General features: G+C 38.5%; 1 protein-coding gene across 1 annotated transcript in view; it reads right to left on the bottom strand.

Annotated features, from left to right (window-relative positions):
• The window catches only part of LOC124870260 (tissue factor-like), a 64,584-nt gene that overhangs the window by 26,132 nt on the left and 25,501 nt on the right, over positions 1-12,951 (bottom strand). Inside the window, exon 5 of the mRNA XM_047368837.1 lies at positions 2,094-2,269. Within this exon, the coding sequence (XP_047224793.1) occupies positions 2,094-2,269 (176 nt within the window). The remainder of the gene's footprint in view (positions 1-2,093; positions 2,270-12,951) is intronic.

Below are 12,951 nucleotides of genomic sequence, written 5' to 3'. Positions count from 1 at the left end.
GCGTCTGATATGTATTACTGTCTAGGGAACAGAAGGATGGTAGAATATTACATTGGCATATTTGGACAGACTATGGAATAAAGCACGGATGGACACCCTCCAGTTAGAGGGGTCAATACTCCCTGTCAAGACTTAGAAGGTTGTAAGCATCCTTGGGACTTCAAAGGCCGGCATGGCATGGCATTGGAGGCAGGGTCAAAAAGCATAATGACAAACATTTCCATCTGCTCCACGGGTTGTAATGATTGTTCAAATCTTTTATGAAGCATCTTCAAGTAGTGGTGAAGTCTTAGGAGACTTCAAAAGGGGGAAATTGTGGAGATATATTATGTGTGTGCATCATTATTATTACTATGTTCATAACCAGTGTGGGAAATAAAATGTGTAACATGTGTTAGTATAAGACATTGTGTATTGTGTGGCCTGCAGAAGTATTTCTCACAGGAGAGGTGAAGTGGAAAATTACTGAGAACTGCAGGAGTGTGTGAAAATGAGAGATAGTACAACTGACTGAGTTACTCCCTGCTTATATTAGAAGATACGGGATGCAGCTGTTGGACATACCTGTCTAAATATGGTCGGCCGGAAAAATGTGTACGTGACTATGTGTAGAAAATATTGTAAACAAGGGCGCTGCCCATTTTCGTGTGTGTTTTAATAAAAGACATGAGCCCAGTGAGAGAAGCAGAAGAAGTCTTGATGTATCCTACCTACACGAGCTCTTCCCCTGGGCCCAGGTATTTGAATGACATACAGCTGTTTATTCTAATGTGTTGTGAATTCCTCCAGGTTACAGTGAATAAACGAATGCGCAGAAGACCCCTTTAAAGGGGTACTTCAACAGGAGCTATACTTGATTTAATTCAGTTATGTAATTTCAGGCGGAAATTGCTCTAAAACCCATCAGGGCTTAACAGGTTAATCTGGATAACTTTAAATTGACCTTCGTTTATAAAGTAAAGAAAGCTAGTGTTAGTTTTGACCAGGATATGTCATTTAAATCCCACATTAAACAGGTTTCAAGGATTTTCTTCTTTAGAATATTGTCAAAAATATGTCTAGAAGTGATGCTGAAAAACTAGTTTATGCATTTGCTATGTCAAGGCTGAACTATTGTAGTCCACAAAATGCAGTTAACAGCCTTCACTTGATCCAGAATGCTGCAGCAAGAGTTCTCATTCAAATAAAAAACCTCATATTTCTCCTATTTTAGCTTCTCTTCATTGGCTCCTTGTTAAATCCACAATAGAATTATCCTTCTCATACATAAAGCCCTTAAAGATATCTTTCATACTCTAGACTTGAAAACTAGCCCAGAGTTAATCTGCTTAGCTGTCGTTGTCTCCTAGATGAAGCCACTAAAGTGTCATAGTTTGCGGTTGTTGTGGGTAGGACCAAAGTGCGGAGGACCAAAGTGCGGAGGAGACGCCAGGACTCAGATGAATAAAGGTAAGTCTGAGATTTATTGTTCTCACTCACAGACCAGGCAAAGAAACCAGAACCAGGCCGTGACAGGATACACGACCAGAAACGACCAGGACACAGAGATAAGCAAAACAAAAACACAAGCACTAAACATAGACACAGACTGGGCATGATACTAAATAAGCTACAACTATTCAGGTTTTATTCAATCTGCTTGATTTCCCTTATATAAAAAAAATCGTTTTAACCAATTTGAATAATAAACTGAATCCAACTGCACTGTTTGATAGTTAGGATTAATTGGAATGTATGAACCTGACTTTAAATCTGTATGATTTGATGGAATTGACTTTGAAAAGTGTCTTAACGTGTTGTGGATTTGACGCTATATAAATAAAACTGAATTGAACTGAACCTATTCACCTGAATTTAAGACGACACTTTGTTTTTTCTTTTTGAATAAATAAAGGTCTCATCATGCAGTGTGTGCTTAAATGAAATTAAAGAAAAAAGCAGCTAAAGAAAAACATTGATAGACAGACAATTGGGGACCTTCATAGTGTCTTGTTATTATACTTGTACACTAATAAATACAGGCAGTCAATAATGGTATCAAAGCATTTAAATGATAATGCATTTAAACTGTAGGTAACAAATAACAAGCATACCTTTCCTGTGCTCCCAGACTTGTAGTAACTGATCTTATACTTAAGGTCAAATTTGAGAATGTCTTTGATGGTCTCCTTCTGTCGCACATTGACGGAGATCAGCGGATGTTTGATGTTGATAATGACTGTGCTCTCATTAAGATCCATGAGAGAAAATTCCAAAGCGCTGATATTACCTACGGATATAAGACAGCAGTGATTATGAGACGTTTTCCGGGGTTATTCAGACTAATTAAAAGTGTCACAGGAATCAGTGTGCAGAAGCTAAGTGAGTGCAATATCCAGACATCACTCACTCACAACAATATTTTTATAATATAATATTTATTCCAATTATGAATGACAGAAAAAAAGTGAAATGTTCAGTTTGATGTGTTCTAAAAAACACTTTGGAAATAGCATTGTCTTTGTATAATAGCACTATGTGTAACCCAGAGTTTCTTTTAGGAATGTAACAATATTTGCATTTTGTTACATGATTATTGTGTACAAGCACATCATGATTATCAATAGTAAAGGTCTTGTTAAAATGTTTAAAAGCTTTGAAAAAAAGTAGTAGCAGGAGTAGTAGGTTTATCATCAAAATGTAGCAAGATTTGGACCTGTATTAACTACAATATAGCTTTTTTATTTATTTTCCACATCTTGCTGGTAAGTAATCAATAGAAGCCTTTCATTCCAGGTTTCTACCAGTTTGCCCCACCTGAAGCCAAAAAAATCAAGCAGAAATGTTCAAAATAAAAACTGTTGTTTTATGTTTCCTGACATAACAAACTGGACGAGGAAACCTTGGACAGCCTGGAGAGCTACGTCAACCAGTGTTTCAAAGATACAGTTATGGGCAAGCCATAGAAGCAAATTCCAATGCAAACAAACATTAAGCAGAACCCGTTCAGAGTCTTCCACCAGTCACTCACCATCCATAACATTCTTAAAGTGAAACTAAATCCCAATCAACCTTTTTTACAGATAAACTGTATAAATGGGGCCTCAAGGGTGCTATCTTTATGTTACTTTGCAATTTTTTACATTTTCATATAAAGTTGTTTAATTCTGCAATATATGTCCTAAAACCATTTTGATGCTCCCTCTTTGGTTGAACGGTGGCTACTGCAGTTGAATTTTTCTGTTGGTTCAAACGGTACTGCTTGGTACATGTCTACGTCACAGCCCCACACTTAGGTATAAAACCATCTCACTCAGACACATGCACTCATAGTATGTCAGGAGTTGGAATTGCGAGTATATTTCATAGCGTTTAATGCTTTATCAGTCAATCAATCAATCTATCAATCAATCAATCAATCAATCTTTATTTCAGACAAAAGGATAGTCCATAGTAAAAAAAAAAGAAAATAGATAAAAAGAACATAAAATAAAAACCAACAGAAAGCACATACAAAAAACAAAATAAAAAATAAAATGACAAGTTATAAAAACCACAACACATGATATTGTTCTTTGACCCACAAATAAATTATGACGCCAATGATTCCACAGAACTGAAGTAAATCTGACTGTACTCAGTGCAGGGTTTACTAAAATTACAATTATGCCATTCCTTGACAAAGATAATCTATACATACACCTGTACATAGGTTTCCTGAGCACAGCAGGACATGTAGGTACACCAACACCTGCAAACAGGTGACTAGCACTACTCCATCTAGGTAGTTTGAGTAGTGGCCTCATAGCATCATTATATGCCACCTGAAGTTTCTGCATGCTGCCTCTTTTGTATTGTCGCCATAGATGGGCAGTGTACATTGGAGTACAGAAGGCTTTAAAAAGAGCTATTATTGTGAACACATATCAAATTTTCTGACCACCGTATTAGCTTGTGCATACATCATACAATACTGCCTGTAAATTTCATGATCATCAGGCAGGTCATCAGTTATATAATGTCCCAAATATTTAACCTCATTGCATATGTTGAGAACAGTACCAGACAGGGAAAAATCAGGGGTTATCAGATGCTTATCTGCCTTGCTTCTAACAATCATAATGTTGCTCTTCTTGGTGTTATACTTAATATCAAAGTCATAGCCATATTGAGAGCATATCTTTAGTAACTGTTGAAGGCCAGCATTGTATGGACATAGAACTGTTGGGACCCAGCCATGGAAACAACATTAGAACTCCGGGACAAACTTTTCTGGAACTTTCAAAATAAATTGCATTTAACTGACTTCCAGCAACTGAGAAAAGGGGGGTAGCAGCAGACTTCCCATGATGCCACTGTCTGAATAAGAGCACCCCCCCTCCAACAAGCCGATCTCTTCCACCGGTGATCATCGGGATAGGAGGGGAACACCTTGCTGATGTCTCTTTGCTGGCAAAAAGACATAACTCTTCAACAGGATCCAAGAGTGCCATAAGATCACGCGATCATATGCACAAGTTAAGAATGAGTGAATAACTGTTTGTGTACCCAGTATTCATTCATAAAAACGGGAATTAACGTACACGTGGCTTGACTTTCTCTCTCTGAGGCCTGCGGAAGTAAACCGTCCCAGAGAAGTTCCCTACAGAGAAGCGGTCTCTATGAAGCCGAGCGGAGCGGTCTCCCAGTCTGGAAGGAAGACAGCAGAGACCCCATCACCGTGGTAACGTGCAGTGCGGTTAGGGGCCGTCTTTCATCCACAGCCATGGAGGTTAGCTAGAAGCTAACCGTTTGTTCACAGGCCGGCCGACAGAACAGCCATCACTCCCACAGCTAAGGAGGTTAGCTGGAAGCTAACCCTTTGTTCACAGAGCTCTCTTCAAACTTCATTGTCGCTTGGACAACGTTCCTCACCACAGTTCATGAGGTTAAGTGTTTGGGCAGAAAAACATAGAAGTGATTTAGGTTGAAATTATCTAAACGTTTTTCATTTTATGAAGTTTGGTTTTGTTTGTGTTGAACTCAGCTATCTTGGTGCTAGCAGAATATCTGCTGCACACGTGCTCAGGTTGTGTTCTTTGTGTGTTTTTAAAGTTAAGACAAACTTTATTAAAGGGTGATTTTAAACAGATGATTGATCATAACGTGCTTATGCATTTTAACCCTTTTATTAACAGTATTTTCTTTTAAAGGTATTGTTGAGGTAACCTAATGCTATCACTGATATTCTTGCGGCCTCAACCTCTCCCAGTCCGGATGTCGTGAGAAAGAACAGATGAAGAGCAGGAAATTAAGATTAACGCAAGTTTAATTTGGAAGATAATAATTCCAATGATTTCTAATGCAAAATGAATATATAAAACAACACAAGAAAGAAAATTACATAAAGGAAAGAATAATTTACATAAGGACCCTTACGGAGAGAGATCGCAGATGTTCAGCAAAGCATGGCTGTCTTTACCCAGATGTCTCTGTCATTACAAGTTCCAGGTACATCTTTATACTGTTGACTTCAAAGCTTACTGACTGTGCCTTCCCTTTTTCCGTCAGGTGTTGTAAATCAGCCAAGCTCCGTTGTGGCATCTATACCATGGCCAAAAGTTGACATTTATTGCTTTATGGTCCCTACAGCCAGCTTTTACGGCTTGCAGCTGCCGAGAACATTCTACCCTCTGTTTCACCCTTGTGCACCCTGACCCCTGCTGGGATCTGTACTCTCTCCTCAAGGCTCACTCATGTTAAATCTCAGTTTAATGTTCTCACATGCAAACTAAACTAATAGCATGAAATTACATGATTTTAATTCTCAACAGTATGTGTTTGAATCTGGTGATAAGCTAGCAGCTTATTTGTTAGCTTAACTGCTAACAGCTAAGGACATGTGCTTGCTGCTAAATAATATTTACCCAGAGGTTTAGTTTTCAATCCAGTAAATAATGTGTCCCTAACATCATTTTACTAAATTTGATAACTAAGTAAACATCATTAAGCTCCATTTCTCCAGAAAGATTTGGCTCTTTTCAAAATATTCCCTTAATAATATTTCTTTAAATATTATTTTAATAAATAAAGGCAGCTAATGAGACACCGTTGAGAATTAGTCATCCAGAAGGTTGGTTTTCAGCAGATCATTATTTAAACATTATTTTCTTAAAATAATATTTTATCTGATCTTGCATTGTGAATGGTTGTCTAAACGTTTGCTGATTATTGCCTAAGTTGGTTCCAAGACTAACTTAACTTAATTTCCAGATTCTTCAAGATAATCCTTGGTTCTCAAACATAAACATTGCATGGTAATGTTGCATCACTCTTTTGGTCATGATTTTATCATCTTTAATCAACTTGTTTATATTGTACATAGCCTATTAGTCTTCATTATTCTTTAATTCTGCTTGGTAGTTTAGTTGGATTGTTTTAGCATAGTAAAGAGTTTGTTGATTGAAATATGTTTGACTTTGAGTTGACTTATTTTTGTTAATAAATTCTTGTATTTTAAGAAATGGTGTAAATTTATTCCATGTGTGTGCAAAGTTTATGCTGTTCAATGATATCAGAACTTGGCTCATCCCTTTCTATTTTGTCCTAATACCATCGCCTTACTGGGCTGGTATTCACAGGACAACCCTTAACAGACCAAAATATTATTTAATAAAATATTAATATTATATATTAAATAATATTCTCAGATTCATAATCCCAACAGGACCACCAAATCATCCGCATACATCAGGTGGTTAATTATGCGGTTACCAACTACACAGCCTGTTTTGCAGCAATTCAAAAGCTTTGACAACTCATCCATATAGATGTTAAAGAGGAAAGGAGACAGTATACTTTCCTCCCTGAGTCCATTTCCAGTATTAAATGCATCAGACACAATATTACCTCATTTTACGTACATTAATTGATGCTCAAACCAATAAACAAGGACTCTGATTATATATTTTGGTACTCCCCTATTATATAACTTGTGAAACAGTTTTTGATGATTCACTAAAATAAAACACATAAATATTGTGGAATTGTGCCTGTTATGCAAGTCTGGAATCTCCTTTAATGCAAGGATGCACATGTCCGTGCCGTGTTTAGGTTTAAAACCAAATTGATTGTCAGAGGTCAGGACAAACTCCTCTAACCTAGTTAACAGAATCCTTTCTGGGACTTTTGACAGACTACTAGCTAAGTCTATAGGTCAGTAATTCTCCAAAGAGCTAATCTTACCTGCTTTATCCTTAAAGATGGGTACCAGTATGATAGATAGCTTTGAATATGGTAACAAACCATGGACTAAGACGCCACTGAAACACATGGAAAGTAATAAACAAATTTTCCAACTTGCATTTTTCAACTGCTCAGCAGAAATATTATCCATACCACATGCCTTGCTGTTTCTCAATGTCATGATTGTATTATGTATTTCTTGAGGGGAAACAATCACATTCTCATTACTATGTATGTCACCCACTACAAAGGTGTTACGTTTGACACAGTTATGTATTTCACTGTAGTGCTCCTGCCATAACGAAGCAATTTCTTTTACATCACTAACACCATCGATAGTAGTTGGAAGTGATGATTTGTAATTATTTATTTTTTAAATTTCTTTCCAGAAGTCCTTGACATTATCATTTTTTATTTCCTTGCAAGAGAGTCAGCCCTCATAATGTTTTCATTTCTGTTTATAAATCTTAAAGTGTATTTAAAATTTGCATTACCCTGTTTTTTATACTCAAACAAAGGGCCATGTTTTTGTTTACCCGAGGCAACCCATGCTTTAAGAGCCCTTCTGGCCTCTCCATGAAGCTCCCCTACATAATCATTCCAGCCTGGCTTGATACTATGTAAGCTGGTTTTATACAGTGTCTTGCTCGAGGACTTCAAAACATTCTCATACATAGTGCATAACTCAGCACTGTGTTGAGGGTTCTTACAGTTCATATCATGGCATGAGATGGCTTCCTTTGGTATACATGTATTGCTAAGCATAACGTCGGTATGATTGCAATAATCTAATAGATCTTTCTCAGACAAGTGATCCCATGTTATTTTTCCCATACTCCTATTATAGTGTACAGGTAAAAGGGCAGGCATGTAGTTCATGTTTACAGACAAAGTGAGAGGTATATGATCAGTGGCAGCAAATTCATAATTAACCCTAATGTCCTGTATGAAATCATGAGCATTCACTGTATAGATACAATGACCTAGCCATGAAGTTGTTTGCCATGCATCACTAATATAGGTGTAACTGCTGTCAGGCGGAAGCACCTTACTAGAGAGAATTAGGCTATTGTTGCTACAAAATTGCATTAAATGACTGGCAAATACAGAGTGATTATCCGATATATCAGCAATGAAATCTCCCACAATAAAAAAGCAGGTAGATGCGCTATCTTGTATAATAGCCATAATAAAATACAATCTGTTTAGAAATTCATCTTCATTGTGAGAGCACTCATAAGGTGTGTACACATTCAGAACAATGAAATTTTCATCTCCACAGGTGAACCTAACCCCTATGGCCCAGTCCACATCCAATCTAATCACATAAACTGACTGGTCATATATTTTGTACCATAAAAATCTTTGTGCAGGCAATTCAGTCTCTCCAGGTCCTGTTTAGCTAAAAAGGCCTCCTGCACACACAATACATGACAAGTCTCCAACAATTTGTCCACCACACAGCGACGCGCTCTGTCTGCTTCACTGTGTTCAACACGCAAGCCTCGTGCATTATATGACACAATCTTAATCCCACTCATTTATTTATCAGTATCTCCTTGAGCGTTGCCCATCTGTGGTGCTACAGGTGCAGATGCGTTCTCAGAATACTACTGCAGTGTACCGGTTTCTGATCCCTGGGTCAGCCGAACACTATTGTTTTTCAGTTTGCGCACCTCAAAGTAGCGGCGCACATACACACCCGCCGGCCAAAGTTTTGGGTTGTACATTTAGGCAACTTCATTGCACTCTGCAGTTATATGAAATGAGCTAAATCTGTTGCGCAGAGTCAATCGTTCTGCACGTCACCGATTGGCCCAGTTTCTCAGTCAAAAAGCCGCGCAGAATATCAGCATCAAGGTCAGGAGAGAATCTTGTAGCAAAGACACTTAACACCTTGGTTTTAACCACTGTGATGTTACTCACTGTGCCAGTGCCTATTATTCCCCCTTTGAGCTGCTCCCGCTTTGGATGATTTCGTAAACCATGACCCTGTGACAAAGCCCCCTTCAAGGGTTTTCTGAAGTTTCGGTTTCCCTTTCTTTAGGACAGTACTGCAAACCGGAGACATAGGTTGTTGGTTTGAGGCCTCTCTTGGTTGTTGTTTAGCATCCTTTACAGATAGCTCATCTGATTGCGTTTCCATTTGCTTGGCTCCTTGCGCGGGTTCATTGACCGAACTAAATGCATGGGGTGTTATAATCTCCATAAACCGGTGCTCCAGATCAACAGTCGCCCGCCTGAGATTTTGACTCCATTGCTCCTCTTAGCATGGAAACGTCCTGGTTAAAGTGTTCCATTGTACATAGCAAGGCCAAGGCATCCATATTGCCAAAGCCAACAGATGGAAGCTTGTCCAAAATGTGTGGGACAAATCGGGGAATATTCTCACCATGCTCGTTTAACAGTTTCAAACAGTCCTTGATGTTATTTGTTTCTTTCTGTGCACCCTTATGTTTAATATTACGCTGCTTTGTTCGGCACAGTTCATACAGGAGTCACTTGGACTCTTCAATCCATTCAGATGAGAAGTTATTTGCGGCCAACAAAACAATTTCATCCTGCTGCAGTGTTCTTATCTTATCAGAAATAAAATGTAGAAACTCATCTTCTACTATCACTTTACCACAGGTAGTTTCATAAACTTCAGATTTTAAACGAGAACAGGCAATACCAGCACGATATGCTCCTCCGCCTGCTGTCATCGTCGCCAGGATATCATATCAAAGGTCTTCGATGCCTTCGAAGACCTTCGAGGCCTTCGATGAAATACTTTACTTGAGATAATATAAATCTACATGTAAATGTATCCTTCCATCTGAATTTTTCAAAACTTTTTCCAATAAACTTGCACCACTTCTGCTGTTGGTGTTCACTGAGTCCTGTTTATCCAGCACCCTCCTTCCAATCATGCGGGAGGCTGTTACAGTATGTCATTCATTCTTCAAAGAATAAAGACCCTCTTGGATGTAGGTAATACGGACCATATTTGCTGGTAAAGACTGATGTGAAGATCCTTGCAAAAATTCTGTCATTCTGTCATCTAGTGGTAATGTCACCACATGTTATCTCCATGGATCAAACTGGCTTTGTTGAGGACACATATTCTTTAACGATAAACATGTCTTTGGTATAATTTGTGACTCCTCTCTAACCGACACACCTGAAGCTGTATTGTCACTTGATGCTAAGAAGGCCTTCGATTGAGTGGAGTGGGAGTACCTTTTTTGTAATCTGAGTGGGTTTGGCTAAGAACTCCCTATAATTCACCAATGGCTGCTGTGCGTACCAATTACACAATCTCTTCTTACTTTAAACTTCAGATGGGCACTTGGCAGGGTTGCTTCCTATCTTCTCTTTAGTTTGTCATCGCCTTTAGTGTCAGCCATGACAGGATACCAGTATCATTAGTCTCTCTCAGCTACCCTGCAATTACATTAATTCAATTTACTTGCTGTCTGCTCATCAGACTCATGCTTTTCACCTGTTTCCCCCACTATTTACGCCTCCAATTTATCATTGCTCTGGTTTATCCTGTTTGCTCATGCCAAGTCTGTTAATGTCTATGCCTACTTTTGTTGCCTCAAGTCTGGATGTAAGTGCTATTCAATGTGTTGCTTCTGCCTACCTGTCTGCATTTGGATCCTATTTCTATACAGGCATCCTGACAGAATGAACCAGCCAGTTATGGGCCCCGTGGATGAACGGCAGGACAGTGTTATTGACCTCTGGGTCCAACAGCAGAAAGAGAAGGACTGAGAAATCCACATGATGACCTAGAGGTCCTGCCTTCTCCTCTGCTTTTTGACTAAATGGAGCAGCAATCGGCGTTTCAGGGATCCAGACGGATGATTTTAAGATCTCTCCTCTTCTCCAATAAACTGCAAAGACAAGACTTTACCTGATATCCAAAAGTGTGTGATGTTTCCTTGTGGACAAATGAGGGCAAGGCATATAGCATGTTGACTGTGTCATGTAGCCAGTCAGAAAGTGAGGTAATGGAACTCACGGCAGATCTCAAGAAGGTTCGCGAGATTTCTGAAATCTGAATGTTTGTGAGTGAAATCTGTTCATGTGCGGTGTGTTGTGCTTGCCGTGTAGCTCTACACTACACACGGTAGGACCAAACCTGTTTTATGTACGATTTTTTATCACCACCTGTGGGGTCTCTCAGATTTTAAAAATCAGCCGACAATTTTAAAATCTTCTCATGTGAACCAGCCATGACAAATTTTCGAGCTGTGAAGGAAAATTTAAAAAAGGTCATCCCCTGCTGGAACTTCCTACAGCCTTCCCTGTGTGGAAGGATTAGCACAATAAAACTAAATGTGTTGCCAAGGTTCCTATACCCTGTCCAAAACCCCATATATTTCTGACTAGCGCTTCTTTAGCTCTTCAGACAAACTAATATAATAATTCATATGGAACAAGAAGAATCCAAGAGTAAGATTTGTAGTTTAAACGAACCTCTCTCCAGCTTCTGTACTGTTACCGCCCCCTTAAAAAAGAAGGTAATTATTCAAAGGAGGCTGACATCCTGGTGTAATTCAGAGCTGTGTACGCTAAAGCACAACACTAGGAAATTGAAAAATGGCACACTACACATTTTAAGAAGTTCTACTTCATCTGGAAAAATAGTCAGAAAAACAACAAGTTTTCGTCTTTGAAAAAGAAAAGTCATTTAGTCATTTATTTAATTGGGATGCCATTATATTAGTTCCGGTGATAAGGCAAAGAATATTGGTCATATTTTTGATTTGATTAGGACTAGTCATTTTAATCCCATATTAAACAGATTTGTAGAATTTCCTTCTTTCATCTCCAGAATTCATGGCAAAATTAGAAGGATCATGTCCAAGAGTGATGCTGAAAGACTAGTCCATGCATTTGTTACTTCAAGGCTGAACTATTGTAATTATTTACTATCAGTATGTCCACAAAATGCAGTTAAAAGCCTTCAGCTGATTCAAAATGCAGCAGCAAGAGTTCTGATGAAAATTAAAAACAGGGATCATCTTTCTCCTGTTCAGCTTCTCTTAATTGGCTTCCTGTTAAATCCAGAATAGAATTTAAAATTATCCTCCTCACATATACAGCCAAATAATCTAGCTCCATCATACATCTGAGATCTGATTGTTCCCTATATTCCTAACAGAGCACTTTGTTTCCTGGCTGCAGGTTTACTGGTCATTCCTAGAGTTTCTAAAAGTAGAAAGATCTTTTAGTTTTTCGGGCTCGCCTTCTGTGGAACCAACCTCTAATTTTAGTCTGGGAGGCAGACACCCTGTCTACCTTTAAGACAAGGCTTAAAACTTTATTTTTTGTAACTTTGAGCAAGTTAGACTTAGTTTATGCTGAGATATCTTTGTAGTTATGCTGCTATCTGTAGAACAAGGCTGCTGGAAGACAAAATGGCCACTTTTCCTCACTTTGCTGCACTCTCCAATTTGCATTATTCTCTGTTATATCAGCTTTCAACTTTATGTTCTCTTTCTGTATTTTCTCTGCATTGAAGCTATGTCTGGCCTGGTGTTCTGTTTAGTTTTGACACCTTTCTGGATGAGGGCATCAGCTGACCTACTGCTGCCAATAACTTCATGTTCTCTTTCTATAGAAGATACATCCTACAGAAGCTGGCTCAGAGTTCATTTGCTTAGCGGTGTTTCTCTTCTAGATGAAGCCACTAAAAAAGCTTCCAATGCCATTAACATAGAAAGTGCTTCTGTGTTTTTTGTGTTTATGCTCTGT

The sequence above is a fragment of the Girardinichthys multiradiatus genome, chromosome 6 (genome assembly GCF_021462225.1).
Source record: "Girardinichthys multiradiatus isolate DD_20200921_A chromosome 6, DD_fGirMul_XY1, whole genome shotgun sequence".
NCBI lineage: Eukaryota > Metazoa > Chordata > Actinopteri > Cyprinodontiformes > Goodeidae > Girardinichthys > Girardinichthys multiradiatus.
Note: the sequence above shows the minus strand (reverse complement) of the source record. Positions and strands in the feature narration are given on the sequence as shown.